Consider the following 25,404-nt stretch of genomic DNA (forward strand, 5'->3'; position numbering starts at 1 on the left):
ATTTCAAAGTGCTTTACATAATTAAAATAAAGACAGAATGTGACATTGAATCATTGAATAAACAGTGAGAAAGAGAAAGAGATTTTGAAAAAAAAAAAATTAAAAAAGATAAAACCATTAAAACCCGCACCCCTTTTAGGACTTCAGTTAAACGTTGTTTAACAGGGACTCTAACCCTCTGGGACTTTAGTCAAAAACACCATTTGACAAGGACTCCAACCTCTAGGTTTGTAGTTGAAACTCTGTCAACTGGGACTCTAAACCCTGTAGAACTTTAGTTAAACGTCGTTTAACTGGGACTCTAACCCTCTGGGACTTTAGTCAAAAACACCATTTGACAAGGACTCCAACCTCTAGGTTTTTACCGTAATGTATTTTTCTTCTTGCAGGATTTTAACAATCTTGTGGTCATCCAGGGTTTTAGATTTCCATTTTTATTTTTGCAATATGCTAAAATTTTGCAGTTCTTGTCATTGTGGAAAAAATTTATTTGACAAGAGTCTGGATGAGAAGAAAATAAGAAATTTATTAACCTTGCAAGGTGAGAACAAAAGTACAGAGTCAAAGGAGTATGTCAAGTCTGCTCTGACTAACAGTGGATTCTGGCTTCCTTTTATTGGTTCTGGTCAGCCGATCATAGCAGGATGTCACCGTCTCCGGGTGTTTCCCAACAGAGAGAAGAGATGATTGAAGAGAGGATTATAGGTGTGAATCCCTGATCATTATGCATCAAGGATTCATTGGAGCCCAACATAGATGGTCTTGCCATTTGTCTATTTTTAAGGACAAGGGTGATGTTTTAATGTTTTTTATGTGATGCTGAAAAGGCAGTCTCAGTTCTGGGTTGGGGGAGTAACAGTTAGATGGTCTTCAGGATCAAAGACATCCCTCGCTGTTATATGGCGCTGTAGAAGTCTATAGGAGAGCAGCTGGATTTCATTATAAGATCAAGCAGGCAATCTAAAGCACAAGAGGGGTGAGGAGCACATTTTAAAATGTTCCACTATAGTCATACGATTTATAAATCTGCAAGAATGTTTCATGTGCCACATTCACATTCTTCACATAAACCCCACTCCAGCTTTCCTTTAAGTCATTAGAGAATTTCATTATTGTTCCATCTGATCTGGCTCTAACATGCTTTATGTCAGCAACTTTGATAGTTTTCTTAATTTTACTGCGATGAATCATAAATATAGGCAAATGATCACTTATATTACTTATTAGGATAACTTTTGCAATTTTGTTTGTAAAAATATTATCAATTAAAGATGCATTAGTACTAGAAATTCTGGGTGGCTGAATAATCACTGGACATAAACTTCAAAATCTATAGTCATTTTGAAATTCAACTCAGCTCAGGAACACTGAACCAATATTGGACCAGAGCCCAAATCCAACATAGAGAGGTTCAGTGAATGTGGTGTTGAAGGTGTGGATGTGGATCAGTGAATCAGAGGAAACTCTGTAGAAGGACAGAATGCCAGCAGGCCAGTCCAAATACACTGCTACTCTTTTAGCAATAGGGCAGTGGAGATTTGTTGTGATTTTATTGTGCCTGACAAAATGAAGTTTATTAGAGCAGTAAAGACACCAGGAATGATCGTTTTCTCCAAACACACAGTCTCTACTGTCTCCTTTCCTCATGATTCTTCTGTAACTCACTCCTATATCAATTCCTCCTCTCCACTCGACCTCCCAGTAACAGCGACCAGTCAGACCAGTTCTAGACAGGACATGGTAATAATGATCAAATCTGTCTGGATGATCAGGATATGACTGACGTTCCTCCACACGTGCCATCATCCTGTTGCCTGCAGTCAGTTTGACGAATCTGCTCACTGTGTTTGTGTCGATGGTGAGTTGACAGGAATCTGATGGAGAACAAACACAATGCAGCTTCAGTTATTGATCTTTGATTTCTCCTGAATGAGTGATGTGACAGTTTGAGCTGTTTGTTGTCATGAATCAGATGAAAAACACACTTACACTTCCTCAGACCTGGTGTCAACCATCGGACTCCAGCAGGCTCCACCCTGAAAGGAGGAGGGGGGTCAGACCATCAGTCTCTCTCAGCAGCAAACATGGACATTACATGTAACACACTGTCCTCCACTGAGACAGTCCAACATTTGGACATTTCCACTTGTCTCCCAGCAGATCAACAGCCCAGAGAGTCTGTCTTTGCATCTTTCCTCTTAATTTCCAAGTTGTTCTGAGAGGGAACAACTGAGAGGGAGCTGATGGACCTCTTCATTTCCAACATGGAGGACAGAGAAAATCTCAGCTCTGGCCTTCCTTCAAACAGATTCAGGGTCATAGAAATATTTCCAGATGAAGTCAGACTAAAAGTTTGGATTGTTGCAGTCAGACCAAGAAGAAGCTTCAAGTTCTTTTCCTGTTCAGCTCCACGTTCCTGTCAGAGACTTCAGCTCCTCATGAGAACAACTAAAGCCTGGAGCAGACTGCCGCTAACATACTGACATCCCTGAACAAAGCTTTGCAGCTTCAAGGAGACTCTTAGCGTCACCTATGGACAGGTTTCCTGTAAAGGGGGCAGAGCCTGGACTGGAGGAACCAGCAGCAGCTTCCAGGAACAAATCTTGGGAACCTCTGGAGGAGAACATGGGGATGAGATTCCTGCTTTAATCAGTGGATTCATTGACAGAACATGATGACTAAAATATCTGACAGCTTAGGGTGTCCCCCAGTGAATTATAAGCCTGGTGGCCTGCCAGGCTAAGTGTTGCTTGTTTTTCACTTTAGGGGGGAAAAAATTACTTAAATATTATTATTTTTTAATTCTTCTGACTACCAGGAAAAAAAATATTATCCAATCACCATTTTTTTAAATTCCACAATCTTTGTAAGGCAATTAGAATACTTAAAACATTTTTTTGGAAAAAAAGTTTATGTTTTTTAAAAATGATGTGTCCACAGTGGACATCGGAACCCCATACATTTGAAATTGAACCTTGATGGCAACTAGTGTGTCCCAAAGAAAGTATCCAAACAGCAACATAAGAATGAATTTCACATTGACAAAACTGAGCACTGTTGCCTAGCAAGAAGGTTCTGGGTTCGATTCCCGGCCCCAGTCTTTCTGCATGGAGTTTGCATGTTCTCCCTGTGCATGGTGGATTCTCTCCGGGTTCTCCGGCTTCCTTCCACAGTCCAAAAACATGACTGTCAGGTTAATTGGCCTCTCCAAATTGTCCCTAGGTGTGCATGGTTGTGTGTCTCTGTGTTGCCCTGCGACAGACTGGCGACCTGTCCAGGGTGACCCCCGCCTCTTGCCCAGTACGTTAGCTGGAGATAGGCACCAGCAACCCTCCCGACCCACTAAGGGACAAGGGTGTAAAGAAAATGGATGGATGGATGGATGGATGGATGGATGGATGGATGGATGGATGGATGGATGGATGGATGGATGGATGGATGGATGGATGGATGGATGGATGNATGGATGGATGGATGGATGGATGGATGGATGGATGGATGGATGGATGGATGGATGGATGGATGGATGGATGGATGGATGGATGGATGGATGGATGGATACAGAAAAATAATTACAAATGTCCACTACAGAGGACAATTTTTCAACTTTTAAATACTACGATAAAATACAGTCAAAATAATTCATAGAATGTTTAAATATGCCGCTAAGAGACTTATTTAGAATATGCCAACAAAATGTTAAACCAAAATTTGCACAATAAAAAGTTTTATGCACTTACTTTTTCTCTTCCCATAAAATGTGCTTGTACTGATGAACGTCATTTTTATGAATGAGAAAAAGGTAAGTACAAAAGTCCCACCTCTTCACATGTGGTATCATTGAAAAGCCCTAAATGTCCTCTCCAGATACCAAAAGGAATTAATTCAGTAGAATGCAGGGGGTGGGAGATATTCAAGTTTAGAAATGTCCTCTACAGAGGACAAAAATGAACTACTGGGAGGTTAAATAAGCCCTGAGCGTTTCACTGGTGGAGAAGAACTATTACTAAAAGATAGGTTTATAGTTTATGCATTTAAACATCGGGAGCGCAGACCAATCACATTGCTAGCGCCTCTGCGGATTGCCCCGCACTCTTTCGCTGCTTGATCTCTGAAGTTTACCTCAGCACAGATCAAGTGCGCCTCCTTTCACTCAAACTGGACACAGCTGGACACAGGCTAACCTGTATAGATATTTCCACTACCCTCTGTGAGGAATTATGTTTCTTTGGAGTATCCTACTTTACACTGATGTAAGAGTCTAAGACCCACCGCTTCAGCTCTGGTTGCCCAGCTCTATGTGAACTGAAGGAATAACCTGTAGTTGCTCTTTCAGAGGTGTGCATTGAACGAGTGACGAGAATGTTTTATCTTTGTGAAAAAAATAATTATTTACGGCAATAACATAATTTTCTCCTTTTTCAGGACTCTGTCATGTTCTTAAAGTTCATGTTTGTGTTCCCGGTTGTGGTACTAGCATTAACCACTCATCATGCAGGTTAAACCCAGTGTGGCGCTTTTGCGCTCGCCTCGTAGTCACTCATCATGTTGGTTTCACTTTATTTTATTGTTTTCAGTATTATTTTTCCGGTTACACAATCCATCAAACCATACCAAATGCCTTGTCCACTTAGTCAGCCAGAGTTAATGCGTGCGACTTGTGTATATTAAGAAAACTTGTCCCATAAAGCTTGGAAAATCAAACGGTTTCTGTGGCACTTGTTAAAACCTCAACAGACACAAAATGGAAGAGCTAGTAAAGCCACATAAATTAAATCTCCCATTTGCCCATCTGTATCCAGAAAGAGATGCAGAGTGCAGCAGATTTAACTCATCATGCAGGGCCGGTCCAAGGTTGTATGAGGCCTGGAGCAGAATTTGACCTAAGACCCCCTCTTGTTGCTAAAAACATCAGCACCTCTAACAGCTTCTGTGTTAGATTTCATCTAGGAGAGGAGTAGTTTAACTTGCCAACCTTAAAAGCAAAAAGTTATAACTGCAGTTTACTAATTTGTATTTGTGAACAAACGGAGCTGAAACTCAAAGATTAAACTCACAGCACCAGATTGTAGCTGTGGTAACAAAAAAATCTAACTATGAATATTGTTCTTTGAACTTTTACAAAGTAAACTTGCCAACTCCTTGAAATCTTAAATTTAAATGTTAAATAATTTAAAATCTTTTAATTTATTTATGCTGAAACCATTGCATCAAATTTAGCAGCATTGATCATCTCAATACACAAATGTTACATTTAAATATCTGTGGTTTGTGTTAAATAGTATTTATGGGGCCCTTATAGACACTCTTGAAAAAGTAAAGGATGCATGCAAAACTCTGAATTTAACAAAAAACTATGTATAAAAAATGAATATACAAAACTGGCAATACAAAATCATACAATTCTTGTTCTTTTGTTCCAAAAAATACTTGTCATCAACACAGCCAAAAACTGTATTGCTCCATGTCTATATAATTCTTCTGCCGTCCGTGTTTTTTCTAATGTAATATAAAACACAACAGGAAATAAGCTTTTGAAAGTAAAACTAAATTTCACAATAAAAAATATTGAATGATACAAATATTGGATCTGATTTGAAAATTTCTAAACATAACAGTGCACACTAAAATAAATTATGCGCACATAGCAAAAAGGTGTAAAGTTTACCTTGGGGCAAACCTCCCCCAAAGGAATCCCAGCGCTCTCTTTTTGTAAAAGAAATTCCGCCAGTGCCCACCCCCCTGCCGTCCTCTGCCCCCTGGGGGGGTGATACCGCCCCCCCATTGAGAAAAGCTGCACTAGAGGGTGCCAAGAGGCTGTACATAACTGGAGGGCGTGCCTACTGTCCTGGATATAGTGCACCTGTGATCAATCTCATCATTCACCTTGGAGTACATGAGGAGCAGGCTGTCGGCACTTCAGCGCCTGGGTGTTTGCCATTTATGATTTGTGGTATTTCAGTGCCCGTCTGAGTTCGCTCTCTGTGTTTTTCTGTGGCACTGTTAGAATGGCCCTTAGCGGCTGGAGGAAGTAGGAGACTTGAGGCAGAGAAATGGTGCAATCCCACTGGGTGTTTATTCACCAACATTTAACAGACAAACAACCCTGCTTACAGCAGCCTAGGGTCTCAGCAGCAACACACCAATGTGGCCAACATGCAGCCTTTTATAGTCCCTGGTTGTTCCAATTCACAAACCCACCAAAAACAGGGTAAAACAAAATAGCAAATCTTCAGAATAATATATATGACCAAATGCTATTCATTTTAAGCATCTCTAAAAACACATCTCTATTGATAAAAATATAAATCCAACATTAAATTTAAACAGTGCATAGCTCTATTGCTCCCCCTCTTCCATCTGCTTTGGTCTCTTCTGGAACCTTTAAAAGGTGCTCAGGCCCCAGGGAATCTTTTAGCCTGAACACCCTGCAGAGGAAGCGACAGAGGTAAGCCACACCCACACTAAGCCTTCAAACATTTTAAACAATCACAATACTTATATTATCCCTTTGTTTGTTGTATTTTAACAGGACACCATCAGTTCCAGCTGAGATGCCACTGCATAAAAACACACAATAAAATACTTCAATCTGTTTGCATCCATTTCTTTTATCCTTCAACACACATTTTCAGTGTTGTTCAGCCAAAGTAATGAAGACCTTCATTACATTTCCTCCCCCCTTTCCCTAAGCTCACGGTACCTTAACTTTCAGGAATCCTGGACAGTCAGCTGCAGTGTTGGTTTTTCCAGCTTTGTAATGGACAGTGAAGTTATATGGTTGCAGAGCGAGGTACCATCCAGCAATCTGCATTTGCATCTTTCATCCGATGCAGCCACTGGAGGGCCCGGTGATCTGTCTCCAGAAAGAACGGTCATCCAAGCAGGTAGTATCTCAATGATTCGATAGCCCACTTCATGGCTAGACATTCTTTCTTCACCGTTGAATATCTGGTTTCTCTGTCTAGAAGCTTACGGCTCAGAAACACCACCAGCTTCATCTCTCCATTCACTTCCTGCAACCAAACAGCCCCAAGACCCACTCCCAAAGCATCCGTTTGCAGTGTAAAGAACTTTTCAAAATCAGGGGTGTGCAAAACAGAGTCCGTGCAGATAGCATTTTTAAGATCTTCATAAGCTTTGCTGCATTCCTCAGTCCATTGGATCTTATTTGGGGACTTGCCCTTTGTCAGGTTGTTCAACACAACTGAGCGCTCTGCAAACTGAGGAATACATTTCCTGTACCATCCGACCGGGCCCAAGAAGCTCCTCACCTTTGTTGTGGGTACAGGGAAAGTACGAACAGCATCCACTTTCCCCACCTGTGGTCTAATCTTGCCAAAACCAATGACGTAGCCTAGATAGGCCACCTCTCTCTGGGCAATGGCACATTTCTGGGTCCAGCTGCTCTGATGCATCCCAACACTTGTTGTAAATGGAACATGTGGTCCTTCCAGGTACGACTGAACACAACCCCATCATCCAAGTAGGCTGCTGAAAAGTCTGACACATTTCTCAAGACCTGGTCCATAAGTCTTTGAAAAGTGGCAGGTGATACTGGTTGATACTTCAATAATGCCAAGTTCCAACATAAAGTTGATCTCTTTCTTGAGCTCTGGCACCAACCGCTCAGGAATCCTGTAGCTCTTCTGTCGAGTTGGTACATCCTTCTTGAGACAGATGTCATGTTGCACCAGGTCTGTAAAACCTGGAGCCTTTGAAAAGAGTTCAGAATCCAGTAGAGCTGCAACCTCCTCCTGCTGGGCTGATAACAGATGAGACAGATCAACCACACTGATCTGTGTTTTATTGGAGGGCAGAAACTTCTCCTTCACCTCCTCATCTTGAACATCACAAATCAAGAGCTGCTGCACTGGTCTCTGATGCACCTGGAATTCTTTCAGCAGATTCACGTGAAATGTCTGTTTTTTCACTCCGTCATGTATAAACAGTTCATATGTGACCTTACCCACTTGACGAGTCACTTCATATGGACCATGCCACTTGGCAAGCAGCTTGTTATCTGATGTTGGCAACAGCAATAGGACCTGCTGGCCTGGTTTCAGGACCCTCTCTTTAGATCTCTGGTCATACCATCTTTTCTGGTTCTATTGTGCCATCTTCATACTCTCCTGTGCCAGAGCTGTCATCTCCTTCAACCTCTGTCGCATCTTGACCACATAAGCCACAATGTTTTTCTCCGCTGATTCAGGATGTTCCCAGTAGTCTTTCAGGAGGTCTAATGGTCCTCTCACTTGGCGTTAATAGAGCAGTTCAAATGGCAAAAATCCAGTTGAAGCCTGTGGGACCTCTCTGTAGGCAAACAGCAAATAGGGCAACCACTTATTCCCAATCTGCTCCTGAAGTGGAAACAAACTTGCGTAGCATGCTCTTTAGAGTCTGGTTGTATCTCTCAACAAGTCCGTCCGTTTGAGGATGATAGGGGGTGGTCTTAATTCCCTTCACTCCTAGCAACTGGTAGACTTGTAACAGCTTAGACAAGAAGTTTGTTCCACAGTCAGTCAAAACCTTTTTCAGTATCCCTACTCTGAAGAACAGTTATATCAGACAGTTGACAACATTTCTGGCTTTCACACCTCAGGGGAAAAGATTCAGGATATCGAGTTGCATAATCGCATATAACCAGAATGTATTTGTTGCCTGCTGAGCTTCTCTCTAAGGGACCCACTACATCCATCCCTATTCTCTCAAAAGGAGCACCAATAATTGGTAGGGGCTGAAGATGGGCTTGAGGAATCGTCTTTCCTGAAGTGAGTTGACATTTAACACAGGACTTACAGAAGAGTGATATTTGAGTATACATTCCTGGCCACACAAATCTTCTGTCAATCCTACACAGTGTTTTCTGAAATCCCATATGTCTAGCCCATGGAACTGTGCGTCCCAGATCCATTACTCTCTCTCTGAACTGTTGTGGTAATGCCAAGGACTCCACATCCCCTTTACACTGATACAAAATTCCCTTTTTTACTACATAAGTAGCCTCATCAAGAAACGCTGCAGTGCCCTGTGTGTTTCCGTCCACCTTTATGACTTTATCAAACCAACATTTTAAAGTTGGATCCTGTCTCTGAAGCTCACCCACATTAGATGGAAGATTAACATCTAGAAGCTGGAATGGTTTAAAAGTGTGCGTCTGCCTGGCTGAACCTCTTATCTTGTCCCTCCTCTCAGTCTTGGTTTTACAAGGTTTAACTGGTCCCATTTCCCATACTTCCTCAAAAAATGGCAACTCTCTCAAGGTGTTTTGTGCACTTTGAGCCCTTGTGGTGACCATGTTGTGCCCTGCAGCTGCTACTTTACATGGGAACTCTATGGTTTGGGCTAAAGGAGTATCAGTCACTTTCTGGGGAGGAAGTTTTCTGGGTGTGTGGGCATCAGTACATTGGGAGGGTTTAGTTCTGCAATAATGGGGACATCATTACCCAGAATAACAGCATAAGGCAACTTTGCTGCAAGAGCAACTGACAAAAAAATGTGTGCCCTCCCACAGTCAGATATATGTCAGCCATTGGATATTCATGCTTATCCCCATGTATGCAGCTTATGTGACATTTCTCCTCAGACCACTTGTCTCTAGTTATTAAGGAAGACAAAACCACAGTCTGAAATCCTCCTGTATCTAGCAAGGCGGTTTCACGCTGCCCATTAATCAGAACTGGTGCAGTACGAGCAACATCATGAAAAGCATATGTTGTGGGTCTGGGGACACTGCAAAACAGGGATGGCTTAGACTGATTAGTAAGGGGGCAGAGTACTGAGTGTGTCCCAGTCCATTACATATGTAGCATCTTATATCACGCTTGACAGAACGAAAAGGGGGATTCTTAACAGAATCAGGTTTGTACTTACTAGAGGAAAGTTGCCTACCACTAGAAAATGTATTGTTCTCCAACTGATCATTCCCATTGGACTTACGTTTGTGGGCAAAGTTGGAGTCTCGGCCAAAAGTGCTGTGTTTTGTCCCTCGTCTAGCTGCCGTGAAGACCTCAGCCAGTTGTGCTGCTTTCTCTGCTGTCTTTGGGTCATGCTCACGAAGCCACACCTCTAGTTCAGGGTTAACTATTCTCAGGAACTGTTCCAGAATCATTGTCTCTGAAATTTCTTTCAATGTTACCTTGTCCGGTTTAACCCACTTGAAAAACATTTCTTTCCGGCGCACATACAGCTCTTGTGGAGTTTCTCCAGGCAGAATGTCCAAGGAACGGAAACGTTGACGATAGGTTTCAACTGTAATTTCATACTTTTGCAATATGGCTGCCTTCACTCTTTCATAGTCGTCTGAGTCTGCAAGATCCATCAAGACATAAGCACTTCGTGCCTTGCCCGTCAGTAGGGGAATTAGCTGGATAGCCCATTCCTCTTTTGGCCATCGACAGTCTTGGGCCATTCTTTCAAAAGTGGTCAAAAAATGTTCAATGCCATCATTAGGCAGTAGAGGATGTAGCTTAGGTTCTCTGTGCATGCTGAAATCCCTCTCTGGCCCAACACACCAAGACGGTTGACTTGGCCCTTCTCCTGGATCATCCATGTCATCTTGAGGCTGTGCTGCTCCAGACTGTAGCTGGTCACCTCCAGAGTCTTGTGTCAGATCATTCACTTGCTGCTGTATTTGGTGAAACTGGTGCTGCATACTCTTCCATCTATACTGTTGACGGGAAGCTTCTTTTGCAAACTGTTGGTCTCTCACTGATTGAGACTGAATGAGGGATTTCACCAAATCTGCAAGCTCCTCAATCTTGTCAGGGTTGCTGGGTGCCACGCCCACCTGATCAGCAGATGACTTTGCTCCATCATCAGGATCCACCTGTTGGTCTTGTTTCATCTTTTCTCTGTCTTTTGTCATCCTCAACTCCACCTTGTGACTCCAGCCCCAGCTTCTGACACCACTTGTTAGAATGGCCCTTAGTGGCTGGAGGAAGTAGGAGACTTGAGGCAGAGAAATGGTGCAATCCCACTGGGTGTTTATTCACCAACATTGAACAGACAAACACCCTGCTTACAGCAGCCTAGGGTCTCAGCAGCAAGACTCTCCAATGTGGCCAACATGCAGCCTTTTATAGTCCCTGGTTGTTCCAATTCACAAACCCACCAAAAACAGGGTAAAACAAAATACATACACACAAACAATGACAAAATAGCAAATCTTCAGAATAATATATATTACCAAATGCTATTCATTTGAAGCATCTCTAAAAACACATCTCTATTGATAAAAATATAAACCCAACATTAAATTTATACAGTGCATAGCTCTATTGCTCCCCCTCTTCCATCTGCTTTGGTCTCTTCTGGAACCTTTAAAAGGTGCTCAGGCCCCAGGGAATCTTTTAGCCTAAGCACCCTGCAGAGGAAGAGACAGAGGTAAGCCACACCCACACTAAGCCTTCAAACATTTCAAACAATCACATTACTTATATTATCCCTTTGTTTGTTGTATTTTAACAGGACATCATCAGTTCCAGCTGATATGTCACTGCAAAAAACACACAATAAAATATTTCAATCTGTTTGCATCCATTTCTTTTATCATTTAACACACATTTTAAGTGTTGTACAGCCAAGTAATGAAGATCTTCATAATAGGCACTTTAGTAAAATGTTCCTGTTGCCTCTTCTTCAGGTGTTTCCTGGTGACGCCTTGTATTTAACCCCAGCGAAGCCCGGGGTTTTCTGGCTTTCTAGATTTCCTCCCTTGTGACGCCATGAATTGTACCCACTGGATTACCCAGTTGGCAGCCCGCTTCACTCCACTTCCCCGCGCTCCAGTACTTACCTGTCCGCCCTCCACAGCAGCCTCCAAGCTCAAACAAAGAGACCACTCCGTCAAGACCTTACCCCGGAACCCACTTTTCCATTTTTCTGTTTAAACATTATTTTCAAAAAATTCTAATGTTTTGTTTTCACCAATTCTGTTTTAAATACTTCAATTTATTTTTTCAATCTTATTTTTATATCAACCATGAGTTATAGAATGGCCCATTTTTAATCTAGACTCCCTAAAGGAGTCTCCTATAAAAGTGCTTATAAAATAAACAAAATTACAATTCTAGCCATCAAAATCAAAAGACCTGTGTCCACTACCAGAACACCAGATGGAGGCTAATGACTAATGGTAAATGGCTTACCCCCGTCGCACTTCATGAAGTCCAGTCAAAGTGCTTCGAACTAAATTCAGTCACTCGCATTAAAGTAATTTCTCCTCTTCCTCCTCTATCAGCCCTTCTCTGCTCCTCCATCAGTTCCTCCATACCTCAGAGTTTCCAGTCTCCAGTTTGGATCCTTCTGTCCAGCCRACAGCAGCTTCACTCCTGAGTCTCCTGGATGATTGTAGCTCAGGTCCAACTCTTTCAGATGGGAGTGGTTAAAGGTCAGAGCTGAGGCCAGAGAAGCACAGCCTTCCTCTGAGATCAGACAGCCTGACAAGCTGCAGACACACAATTCAACACATGATGAGAAACGGAGAACTGAGGGAGAACCCCAGGTCTAACTGGACATTTTCAGGAGGAAAAAACAAACTGGTGTTTAATTTCCTCAAGTTTTTGTCAAATGAAGATTTAACAGGAGCATCGGTTTGTGCATCAAAGCGCTTGAAATGCAGGTTATCTACGGCAGTGATCCCAATCCCTGGTCCGTGGACCGGTACCGGTCTGTCGACCAATTGGTACCGGGCCGCCCAAGAAATAATTAAATATTTCTGTTTTATGTATTATGTGAGTCTGGAGGATCTTTTATTTTGAACATCCTTTAACCGGATTTTCTCGGTTACTTGGCGCCAACATTTAGCCCACAAGCAGCAAAATGAGTAAGAAACAGATCAGATGTCTTTGGAAAGTTTCTTTGCAAAGGGGAAAAGGCCCAGAGAAGAGACAGGAGAATAGATTTAAACTACGATAAAACTTGTAATAGTCCCAATTTAAAGCAGCTAATGTTAGTTAGTTAAAACCCATCTATTTTACTTGGCTTTCAACTCCAGCAGGATCTAGTTTTAAATTGTATGTTTGTTTTTAAACTGTAAGAGTTTTTATTTTTTGATTATGCTGTGATTTAATGTACAGCACTTTGTATCAGCTGTGGTTGTTTTAAAGTGCTTTATAAATAAAGTTGGTATGGTATGGCAGGGCCGTGCAGAGACCACTAAAGGGGCAGGTGCTCAACAACAAAAAAAGGGCCCATCTAACTGCATTCTAGGACAGAATATTAACGAAGCCTCTCAGGTTTCAGAGTTTAATAAACAATGACAAATTACAAAAATGTGACATATACAATCAAAGCTAACGAACATCTCCATATAGAGCATAACACTACGCATATGTAAGATATTTTATTAGTAATTTCTTTCTGCTATATCTTATATAGCAGAAAATATATACTTTCCTATGTGTTATAGGAAAGTATTGCAATATTCAAACCAGCAATTTAGCAAGATATGTAAATCAGAGCTGGACCACCAGACATATTTTGTCTTTACATAATTACACTATTAAAAATATAAACAAGGGCACAATGCAACCGTTTAGTGACTGTAATCTATAAAACAGAGCTGCCTGTTTGCTGCAGTGGAGATGAAGATGGTCCATTCAGGGAAGCAGAGCTGCATCAAACTTTAACGTGGAACTGCAGAAAAAAAACAAAAGCAGAAATTGAATTGTTAATGTCACCATGAGAAAGCCTGAGTTTTGCTTAAAAAAACTTGTTTTAAAAAATTTAAATCACAAATTTTTGACTCATAAAGATAACTTTCTTTTTTGCAAAACAAACTTATCTTCGCTTGTCAGAAATCTTTTCTTGCTATTCTAAGTTTTTGTTTGTGACTCAAAGTTTTGCTTGTGATTCTCACATGACGTCTTGAGCAGGGCCTAAAATCACAACAAAAGATTTATGATGTGTGCAAATAAATGTTTATGTTTGGTAAAAATKAGTTAATAAAAAAAAGTATTTTAAACAAAACTTTTTTTAAAGGAATCATAACACTTCCAAAAGTTTTGATTACAATTTTATTTTACTTAACTGAGGTTAGTTTTTTTTCATTGAATAATTGGGGAAAAAAATTAACTTCATACTCTGCATACCAGACCCTAAACTTAAAGTCTGGATTGAGTTTTTTCCCCTTCATTAATGTCACTTTTATTACATTCATTATATCTATCATGAGTTGTTTTTAATTCTAAATGAATATCCTTGTTGGACTTTTATTTAAGTGATATTTTCCTTCAAGATACATTTACCTAACGCCAGAATAAATGAAATGTACATTATGCAGCAAAGGAAATTAGAAGATTGGACATATATTCATTATGGAGATGATCGGTTTTGGACGGGCGATGTGCCCCTATTGTATAAGCGATACTGAAGAATGACTGATATCTTTAAAGATACAGGGAAGAGCTTTTAGTTATCTTGTTTTGCTAGCAAAGTCGTTAGCTAGCAGCTAGCTAATAGCACAACAACAGCCTAATGTCTGTATGATAAAAATACTGAATCGATAGATAAGAACAGTTTTTCCTCACCTGGCTGTCTCCTCCCGCTCAGTAGTTCTTCAGAGAAAGGCAGAGGCCTGTCAGTGTCTGTTGTATTTTATTACCTCTCTGCTTAAACCGCGACTCCGTGCTGAAGCAGAAACGATACTTCAACGTTTTACGTTATATGACAAGCAGCCAGTCTACTCCACTTTATTCACCAAAAACTGTTCTGTAATCTGGAACGTTCGCTACGCTGAGCTCCAGTTAGCCACCTTATCTCACTGCTCGAGAGGCAACTGCATCATGCGTCATGGGCAAAAGGTCAAAGGTAACAAGGTGACCGGCTTATTATGTTGTACAAAAAAGAAACAAAATAGCAAAGAATTTTAGCACATGTTTTTATGTGTCAGAAGAGGGCTTAGGAAATAATAATACCAAAAAATAAATAAATAAATTGACCAAAAGGGCACTAGGGGCCAAGGAGCAAAAAGGGCAGGTGCTCAAGCCCCCCCGGCTCCCCACTCTGCACGTGCCTGTGGTATGGTATGGTATGATTTGTATTTTGGGTTCTTGTTAATAGCTGCCCTGATCATGTCAAAATGTTTGGTTTGCTGAATAATGTATTCAGTTTTGGATGGCTTCATTGGTAATCTACAATGTTAAGTTCAATTAAATATTTATATAATATAATGTTGTTTTCACTCTGGCTAAAGCTCCTCACATTTTGGGAGGATTGTATTAGGACCTTGATATAAACTACAGTACAATAATGTGTGGAGTGAGCAGAAATAAAGAGACTTTGTTCACTGAGACACAACAACTTTTATTTTTCTTTTGCTTGTCTCAACTCTCCATGTTGCTCTGCCATCAGCTGGTAGCTGCTTTCTGCTGAAGGAGATCCAGGTGTTCTGACGGTTCTCCATCATGTCAGCCATGTTGCTCTCCTGCTCCCTAGTAATCAAATGTTATAGCTTATAGCACATAAATGTGCATAAATAACAGGATACTAATGTGGAAGTTACATACACATAAGGAATTATTTAAAACAGAAATGTTACTACATATATACATACAAACACTTTTTTAGTACCCAGCCATACAGAATTATAAATAACTGGAATAGTTGTGTAAATTAAAGACAAAATGCAATTACTTGTAAGTTTTAGACCTATGCAGGCATACAGCCATGGATAAAATACCACTATCGTTTTCTTCAGGTTTATTGTTCATTCTACAATTAATAATTCATAACAATTTGATTAGAGAACTGATATCTAGCCATTTTACAATAGGATGTCAAATGACATGTTTTATTATCTCACAATGGGGGAAACTCAGATGCAACAGCAAAATGAGAAACAATCGAAGCACGTAGATTCACACAAAGATAAACAAATGACGGTAACATGCTGAACAATATTGAGTTGCTTATAACTGTAATGTGCAACTGAGTTTCTTCAGAAAATGTGCATGTTGTGTTTGTGCAATAAAAATACAGCAGGCTTTGTGTTTTAAATGTCCTCCATGGCTGTATGTATGCAACCTTAAATGTAGTAAAAACCAGACAGATTTATCTACAAACTGCTCACCTGGCTGGAGAGCAGCAGCGGCGTTAGCTGCGTCTGAGTTGGTGTTCAGTACGTCAGAGGTTCAGGAGGATTCCTCCCTCAGAATATGAGGCTGTAAAGACCCACATTCGGCAGCTGTTGGATAGCCAGGTGATTCGTGAGACCAGTAGCCCCTACGCCTCCCCAGTTGTAATTGTCAAGAAGAAGGATGGGAGCATCTGCCTGTGCATTGATTATAGACAACTCAACAGTAAGACCCGCCGTGATGCCTTCCCTCTACCCAGAATAGAGGAGACCTTGGATGCTCTGTCTGGGGCTGTGTGGTTTTCCACTCTTGACCTAGCAAGTGGATATAATCAAGTGGATATAAAGTGCCAGTGGCGGAACCTGATAGGATGAAGACTGCTTTCTGTACACCCTTTGGTTTGTTTGAATTTAATAGAATGCCATTTCGTCTGTGCAATGCCCCTAGTACATTTCAACGATTAATGGAGCGAATGTTTGGGGCACCAACATTGTCAGTCTTTGTTGTTATATTTGGATTATGTGGTTTTCTCTTCTTCAGTCGATAAACATCTGCAACGTTTGGAAGCTGTGCTAGACCGTTTGAAATGGGAAGGATTAAAGGTGAAGCTCGATAAATGTGCTTTTTTTAAAAAGGAGGTCAAATATCTTGGTCATGTTATTTCCAGCCATGGGGTGTCCACAGACCCAGATAAAACCTCTGCTGTAAAAGACTGGCCTCGTCCCACCACAGTTTCACAGCTGAGATCCTTCCTGGGGTTTGCCAGCTATTACAGATGATTCGTTGAAGGATTTGCCAAATTGGCAGCACCACTCCATCGATTGGTTGCCGAGATGCAAAAGATACAAGGTCGTCGGCGACAACAGCATTTGGGTGACCACTGGTCAGAAGACTGTGAACAAGGCTTCAGTCAGTTGAAAACCAGGTTGGTTGATGCGCCTGTTTAGGCATATGCAAATTTCTCTTTGCCCTTAATCCTTGAAATAGATGCCAGTTACAGCGGTCTAGGAGCAGTGCTCTCTCAGGAGCAAGAAGGAAAGATCCGCCCAGTTGCATTTGCTAGCCGAGGACTCAGACCACCCGAGAGGAACATGTCCAACTACAGTTCCATGAAGTTAGAGTTCCTTGCACTAATATATCACTTCTTCGAAATGAAAAATTCAGTAATTTCTTTCGTAGCACTCTAAAAACCTTTATAGAAATCAATGCTGGTTCAGTAGAGGATCCGAGATTTCTGTGGGATGCGATTAAAGGATCAATTAGAAAYACATCAATCTCCTTCTCATCTCATCTTAATAAAAATCGTCTGCAGAAAATTGGTGAGCTGGAGGAAACTCTTAATCAACTTGAATTAGAAAGACAGAATAAGCAGAATGATGAACTACTGGGGAAAATATCAGTGACTAGAACAAAATTAAATTCTTTGTTAAGACAAAGCTGAATTCCTGATTCATAAAACCAGAAGGAATTACTATTTTAACGGCTCGAGACCAAGCCATTTACTAGCCTTAAGACTGAAACAGAATGAGAAATACTCCAACATTATGGCCATTCAATCGCCGACCGGTACCCTAACTGAACCCTGCAAAATTAACTTGGTATTCAAAAATTATTACTCTTCCCTTTACTCCTCTGAAGTAGCTCCGAATGCTGGAAAATGCAAGCAGTTTTTTAGGAATCTCCAGTTCCCTACTCTTGCTGATGAGGACTCAGGAAAACTTAGTGCCCCCATTACGTCACAAGAGTTGAAAAAAGCCCTTGCCTCTATGAAGAAAGGTAAATCCCCAGGTTGGGACGGAATCCCACCAGAGTTGTACCTTGCCTTCTGGGATATACTCGGCCCACCATTGTTGGACATGATTAATAAGGCAATTGATAAAGGTTCATTCAATCCAAGTACCAACACAGCAATAATTACATTGCTTCTCAAACCTAATAAAGACCCAGCACCATGCAGTAACTACAGACTCTTGTCCCTCTTAAATGGGGATGTCAAACTTTATGCAAAAGTACTTGCAATGCGACTTGAAAGCCATTTATCTAGACTGATACATAATGATCAGACCGGATTTATAAAAGGCAGATTGGCATCTGACAATTTACGGTGCTTGCTACACATTATTCACGAAGCAAAGACAACTGATTCCCCATGCTCTGTCCTGTCTCTTGACGCCGAAAAAGCATTTGACAGAGTGGAGTGGCCTTATCTTTGGGCCACCTTGGACAATTTTAAACTAGGTCCACAATTCATCCAATTGGTAAAGGTTCTTTATGCTAACCCGTCTGCGATGGTATAGTGGTAATACTTGTTCTTCTCTATTCCCCATACTAAGGGGCACACCTCAGGGCTGCCCCCTCTCCCCATTGCTTTTGCCCTCTCCCTTGAACCGCTGGCCCAGAAAATTAGACAACACCCTTCTGTTCTGCCTATCTCAGTCAAAGGTACCGAGCATCGCATATCTTTATATGCGGATGATATTTTACTTTATATTGGTGACACAGGGTCCTCTTTAACACATCTTCTATCCATCTTTGATCTGTTCGGCTGAATATCTGGTTATAAAATTAACTGGAGCAAGTCGTCATAGTTGCATCTAAATTTGGTCACACCAACCTACCCCTTGCCATCTAGCATCCCAGTGGTGAGCCATTTTAAATATCTTGGGATTGACATCTCTCCCTCTATATTTCGTATAGCCTCAGACAACTTCCAGAGGGTATTTAACCTTATTGAGAAGGATTTACAGCGCTGGTCAAAACTCCCAAATCCCCTCCAGCCCGCGTGTCGGTAATCAAAATGGATGTCCTCCCGCGTGTTAACTTTTACTCCTCAATGATTCCTCTTGCACCACCAAGAGGTTACTGGGACAGGCTTCACTCTCTCATATCTAAATTCATTTGGATGGGAGGAAACCTCGTTTGAAATTGAGAACACTTCAATGAGATAAAGCACTTGGGGGCTTGGGTCTACCGAATGTTAAGATGTATTTTTGGTCCTTTATGCTCCGACCTTTGCTTGTATGGTTGAATCCTGAGGTCTCTGTTTCTTGGAAACCAATTGAAGAAAATCTATCCAAACCATACAGGCTGGAGGACTTGATATATTCTAAGATACCTCCTAATGAGGCTAAATCACAATTAGGACCCATAATTTCTTCTCTTCTTAGAACCTGTCATTTAGTGCTGAATCTTACAAACACCAACCTCAAATGGCATAAACACTCTTCTATATTTAATAACTTTTTTATCCTCATTGGAAACAAGCCATTCTCCTTCCCTAGGTGGAAAGATAAGGGTGTCAATGTCCTCAAAGATCTTATGAACAATGATGGCCTACGTTCTTTTAGTGACCTACAATCTGCGTATAATTTACCAGGTTCTACTTTTTTCTTTTATTTACAGCTCAGATCGGCCATGAAAGAATATGGGGTTCCATGCGGTGTGCCGCTCCCAATCCATCCCCTACAAGAACTTCTTGCCTCACGGGATCAGACACGTGGCATTGTTTCTAAATTATATAAATTTATTTCAGATCCTCGTGCCAGACTCCTTGTTGAAAATATATGGGAGAGGGATCTTTCCTTTATGGGAGATATAGAAATCTGCTGGGATACAGTATGGGAGAACTTCCACAACACATCCAAAAACCCTGACCATCAGCTTATTCATTTTAAATTTATCCATAGAATGTACTTGACACCCAGGAAACGTCATGCTATGAAAATTATTATGTCTCCTTTTTGTGACCTATGTACACTTAAGAGTCCAGGTTCTTTTATGCACATGTATTGGGATTGTCCCAGTGTGGGTGCTTTCTGGAGGCAAATTTCCACTAGCTTGAGTGATTTGCTTAAAGCTGACATTCGATTATCAATTTTCCCTCTGCTGGAGACCTGGACTAAAGCATCCGCCAACTCCTGGACAGTCTGTGGTGCAACGTGACGTTGGTGGATGGAGCGAGACATGATGTCCCAGATGTGCTCAATCGGATTCAGGTCTGGGGAACGGGTGGGCCAGTCCATAGCTTCAATGCCTTCATCTTGCAGGAACTGCTGACACACTCCAGCCACATGAGGTCTAGCATTGTCCTGCATTAGGAGGAACCCAGGGCCAACCGCACCAGCATATGGTCTCACAAGGGGTCTGAGGATCTCATCTCGGTACCTAATGGCAGTCAGGCTACCTCTGGTGAGCACATGGAGGGCTGTGCGGCCCTCCAAAGAAATGCCACCCCACACCATTACTGACCCACTGCCAAACCGGTCACGCTAAAGGATGTTGCAGGCAGCAGACCGCTCTCCTAGGCGTCTCCAGACTCTGTCACATCTGTCACATGTGCTCAGTGTGAACCTGCTTTCATCTGTGAAGAGCACAAGGCGCCAGTGGCAAATTAGCAAATCCTGGTGTCCTCTGGCAAATGCCAAGCGTCCTGTTGGGCTGTGAGAACAAACCCCATTTGTGGACGTCGGGCCCTCATACCATCCTCATGGAGTCGGTTTCTAAACGTTTGTGCAGACACATGCACATTTGTGGTCTGCTGGAGGTCATTTTGCAGGGCTCTGGCAGTGCTCCTCCTGTTCCTTCTTGCACAAAGGCGGAGGTAGCGGTCCTGCTGCTGGGTTGTTGCCCTCCTAYGGCCTCCTCCACGTCTCCTGGTGTACTGGCCTGTCTCCTGGTAGCGCCTCCAGCCTCTGGACACTACGCTGACAGACACAGCAAACCTTCTTGCCACAGCTCGCATTGATGTGCCATCCTGGATGAGCTGCACTAATTCTACCACGAGTGTGAAAGCACCACCAACATTCAAAACTGACCAAAACATCAGCCAGACAGCAAAGGTACTGAGAAGTGGTCTGTGGTCCCCACCTGCAGAACCACTCCTTTATTGAGTGTCTTGCTAATTGCCAATAATTTCCATCTGTTGTCTATTCCATTTGCACAACAGCAGGRGAAATTGATTGTCAATCAGTGTTGCTTCCTAAGTGGACAGTTTGATTTCACAGAAGTTTGATTTACTYGGAGTTATATTGTGTTGTTTAAGTGTTCCCTTTATTTTTTTTTGAGCAGTGTATATAGTTTATTTATTTATTTTTTGTCATAGTACCCCCAAAAATTTAAAACTACTTTCACCCCTGAGAATAACCAAACACGGATGACGATGTAAAAGCAGTAGTGATAGTTTGTGGACTCATAAGAGATAAGAGATAAAAGATAAAAGACGTAACAAAAAGAAAAGGCAGTGGATAAAAGACAACGGGAGCAGCCGCTCTAGACATTTCCACACATCATCTCCGATATCCACCGAACTCTCAGTCGCGCCATGTCAGCTGTTTGGGATTCCCCTCTGTTCTTACGTCACTGCGCTTTCTGATTGGCTACCTGTCACATTCAACAGGTTGTATTCCTGTTCCAAGTCAGGGAAGGGAAAACCCCACAGGCTGTGATAAAAGGGCCAAGACAACCAAATTGGGCATATTTTGTCATGTTTCTGGCCCGTCTGCCTGCTATGTTTTTCTCCTCAATACTCCTCTCATCAAGCTCATCTGGTTCACCTGCATGCTGCTGCGCTGGAGCACAATCAGGCTCATGTCTTCCACCTGTTCACCAGCAGTTATATTCAGCTCTCAGGCAGGCAGACGGTGCCAGATTTTTGAAAGCCTCTGAGTGAGTAGACATCCAGCATTCCTTCCTGACCTGACCACAATCTCGAACACATTTTTGTCCCTTGGCTTTTCCTGCCTTGTCTTGCCCACGTCGGATTCTTCACTGGCTTCTGTTTTCTGGTCTCGACCCCGTTTCTGCCTTTTGACCTCTGCCTCCTGCCTCGCCCTTGGATTTTGTCTGCCTGATATTGCCTGCAWGTGTTGGACCCTTTTTCCRTGCCCTGACCACTGCTCTTYGCCTGACCCTCAGATAAGTTTTGCTTTGTCCTGCCTGCCCCAACCCCTTGCCCTCCTAGCTCTGTCCATCCCTGGGTGTGCCACTTGTCACTACCACTGTGCTACCTGGATCCCCCATCCCCCACAACACTAAGAAGGTTAGTGATTTTTTTCTATTCAACTTTTGGCCTTCCCCTCCTAGAATACAGCCCTCTAACCTGTTTCTCTGTCCTCGGAGGTTCCTGTTCCATTGCTCGTGGTTGCCTGTCCCATACCCTGATCCTCAATAAAGAACGTATTTTTTAGGCTGTGTCTGACTGAAATTTCGGGTCCTCAGTTCTGAGCATTACATATTTAGGATTTAGCGGGAACACCAACATGCAGAAACCTTATCTGACGGTTCACTCCCTCCTTCTCCACAACCCCCGGCAGCAGCAAAATTTACGAAGTCTTGACCAGTCCTCGGTAATATAAAGGTTGGGGACCACTGTATTAAACAATCTCCCCTTCAGTTCAACCATATAAGTGGAGACACATTGTTGATGTTACTATTATAAAATAGCTTACAATTAAGTATTGGCAAAGCTCAATGTAATTTTTACAGGTGGAGCGTTGTTAGCAGCTGCTGAAAATGACTAAAAAAGTAACTTTTAATGTAAGCTAGTTAGTTTTCAAATCAAGTAATCGGTAATCTGTTACTTTTCAAGGAGTAATCCAATTAAAGTTACTTTTTCAAAGTAACTATGTCATCACTGCTTATGAATGCGCCATTTTGAATACAAAGCATCTCCATTCTGTAAATGTGCAACTTATACACACAATTCCTCTATTTAGGGTAAACATCCACCACAAAGGACTCTCTGACATGCTGTCTATCTTTAAATCCTGGATGTCCAAACAAGCTTTTAACTTGGTACTCTTTTTTTTTTTTTTCTATTTGGATTTTTTCTTTAAAATGTATTTTTATTTTTTGGCATCTTTTAAATAAAATATATAATAACTACTATTATAAATACTTACACCTACACTGCTGCAAGAAAAGACCATTGCCATGGTTATTGCTTCACATGGTCCCTTACGAGTATTTATAATAATTTAGATTAAGATGTATTTATGGTAGGGCTACACAGTTGGTAAAGCTGTTGCCTAGGTAGCAAGAAGGTTCTGGGTTCGATTCCCGGCCCCAGTCTTTCTGCATGGAGTTTGCATGTTCTCCCTGTGCATGGTGGGTTTTCTCCGGGTACGCCAGTTTCCTCCCACAGTCCAAAAACATGACTGTCAGGTTAATTGGTCTCTCCAAATTGCCCCTAAGTGTGAGTGTGTGTGTGCATGGTTGTGTGTCTTTGTGTTGCCCTGCGACAGACTGGCGACTTGTCCAGGGTGAACCCTGCCTCTCGCCTGGAACATTCGCTGGAGAGGCACCAGCAACCCTCCCGACCCCACTAAGGGAAAAGGGTGTAAGAAAATGGATGGATGGATGTATTTATGGTGGTGACAGGCGGACCAACAGCTGCTCGCTTTCTTGCAAATTAGGATTTCTAAAGAAAAGGTGCGCAGGTATGCATCGCTTTATACATCTGAATATTTTTGTGAGCCGCACCTTTCTAAACTTCTCCATAAGCCAATTTTTATGGAGTGAAAACTGTGCACTCTATTATACATAACACATACATAGAGCTTTGGTGTTTTGTGACTCAAAATGCTTCTGTCTGCATCTGATTGGCTTACAATAAATACTGTACTATTTCTCAGCCAATCAACAACACTTTGTTTACGCCCCTTGAAATCACGATCAGATGAATACAGTTTCAATACTCAGTGCTAAATTATAGTAATGCGTCCACCCTTTATTATCACTAACAGCATGGTAAATAAGGAAAAAGTAGTTTCGTTACACGTGCCTTTTAAAACTACTTTTTAAAAAGCCATTATTCCCGTAACCATGGCTTAGACAGCTGTATCATTGATGGAGTAAAGAAATAAATCTGAGATAAATAATAAACCAGTTGTTTGTATTCGCAGGGAATAAAGCTTAGATAAGAAAAGTTGATCAATCTAAATTTGAAAAATATTTAAATCATCTCTCATAGCAGGTAGTGGAAATCTGGTTTCTTCAGCATTGAGAACATACCTGAGGCTCTCCAATTTGCAGTGTGGACTCTCCAGTCCAGCAGAGAGAAGCTTCACTCCTGAATCCTGCAGGTTGTTGTTACTCAGGTCCAGTTCTCTGAGACTGGAGGACTGAGAGCTGAGAACTGAGGACAGAGCTTCACAGCTTCTCTCTGAGAGGTTACAGTCACTCAGCCTGAGGAGACAAGGGAGAAAATCTGATAGTAAGCAATTAATCAAAAGATATTTTTATTTCATATTCATATACTGCTATAATGTTTGAATTAAAAAATAGATTGCGAGTCAGCAGTGATCTTGTGGCTGCCATCGGCGGCAGTTATACAGTTTGGTTTAATTTTATGATTTTAAGTTGATGTAAAATATTTTATGTTTGTTATAAGTTGTGCAAAGGTTACCGGAGTGGAACCAATGTTTAATTTGTTGTTTCATTTAGGCACATATTTTTAGTTAAACGCCATACTCTGCAGAGGGCAGCATGCTTTATTTTTCTTTGTTGATGTAAAGATTTGGTGAGGCACCTAGGCTCGTGTAGCTGAGTTACAAGAAGAAGCTACACAGAGTTTTGTTACTAACCCTTTCAGGTTGAAGCGGCCAATGAGGTACACATTTTTGTATTTTAGTTTTGTTTGTAAATGGAATGTTTTAAAGAATTTGTCGAGTTTGTTAGCCACGTGTTTTATGACGCAATGAGTCTGTTTTTATAAGTCAAGCTATTTTATTGTAAATATTTTACCATAGTAGCTGTTTATTCTTTATGTGAATGTCTTTCTTTTTGTAAAAATGTATTTTATATCTTTTGTACAGTTCTCAAGGCGTAGTTATAAAATGCCAGTAACCATCGAAGAAAGCCTTGTGTCCGTTTTCTGCCTGGAGGGAGTTATAGATCTAGTTTGACAAATTGACAGAACTGTCTGATGTTACATGTTTGTATTGACTTTTGTTGTGAACAGGTTCATTATAAATAAACCAAAACTACGGTAATCAATATTAATTTAATCATATTTCTATCAATAAATGCAGTAACAATCTGTGTTCTTACTGAGCTTTGTTGGAGGCTTTAACCACTGGCAGCAGCTTCAGAAAAACCTCCTCTGAAGCAGAGTATTTCTTCAGGTCAAACTCATCCAGATCTTTTCCTGAAGACAGAAAGATGAAGATCAGAGCTGACCAATGAGCAGGAGACAGTTTATCTCTGGAGAGACTTCCTGAACTCAGAGACTGTTGGATCTCCTCCACTAGAGAACGATCATTCAGTTCATTCAGACAGTGGAACAGATTGATGCTTTTCTCTGCACTCATTCTCATTGATCTTCTCCTTG

At 41.5% G+C, this 25,404-nt stretch overlaps 1 protein-coding gene across 1 annotated transcript; it reads right to left on the bottom strand.

The window, feature by feature from the left end:
* Positions 1–1,234: 1,234 nt before the first annotated feature.
* Positions 1,235–24,172, bottom strand: LOC103460771 (stonustoxin subunit alpha-like). Its single transcript, XM_017303471.1, has 4 exons — positions 24,087–24,172; positions 12,275–12,448; positions 1,990–2,036; positions 1,235–1,874 (listed from the first exon to the last, which is right to left on the bottom strand). The coding sequence occupies exon 4, from the start codon at positions 1,804–1,806 to the stop codon at positions 1,354–1,356; it is 453 nt and encodes a 150-aa protein (XP_017158960.1). The 5' UTR covers positions 1,807–1,874; positions 1,990–2,036; positions 12,275–12,448; positions 24,087–24,172; the 3' UTR covers positions 1,235–1,353.
* Between the last annotated feature and the right edge of the window lie 1,232 nt (positions 24,173–25,404).

Source organism: Poecilia reticulata, unplaced genomic scaffold (assembly GCF_000633615.1).
Source record: "Poecilia reticulata strain Guanapo unplaced genomic scaffold, Guppy_female_1.0+MT scaffold_289, whole genome shotgun sequence".
Classification (NCBI taxonomy): domain Eukaryota; kingdom Metazoa; phylum Chordata; class Actinopteri; order Cyprinodontiformes; family Poeciliidae; genus Poecilia; species Poecilia reticulata.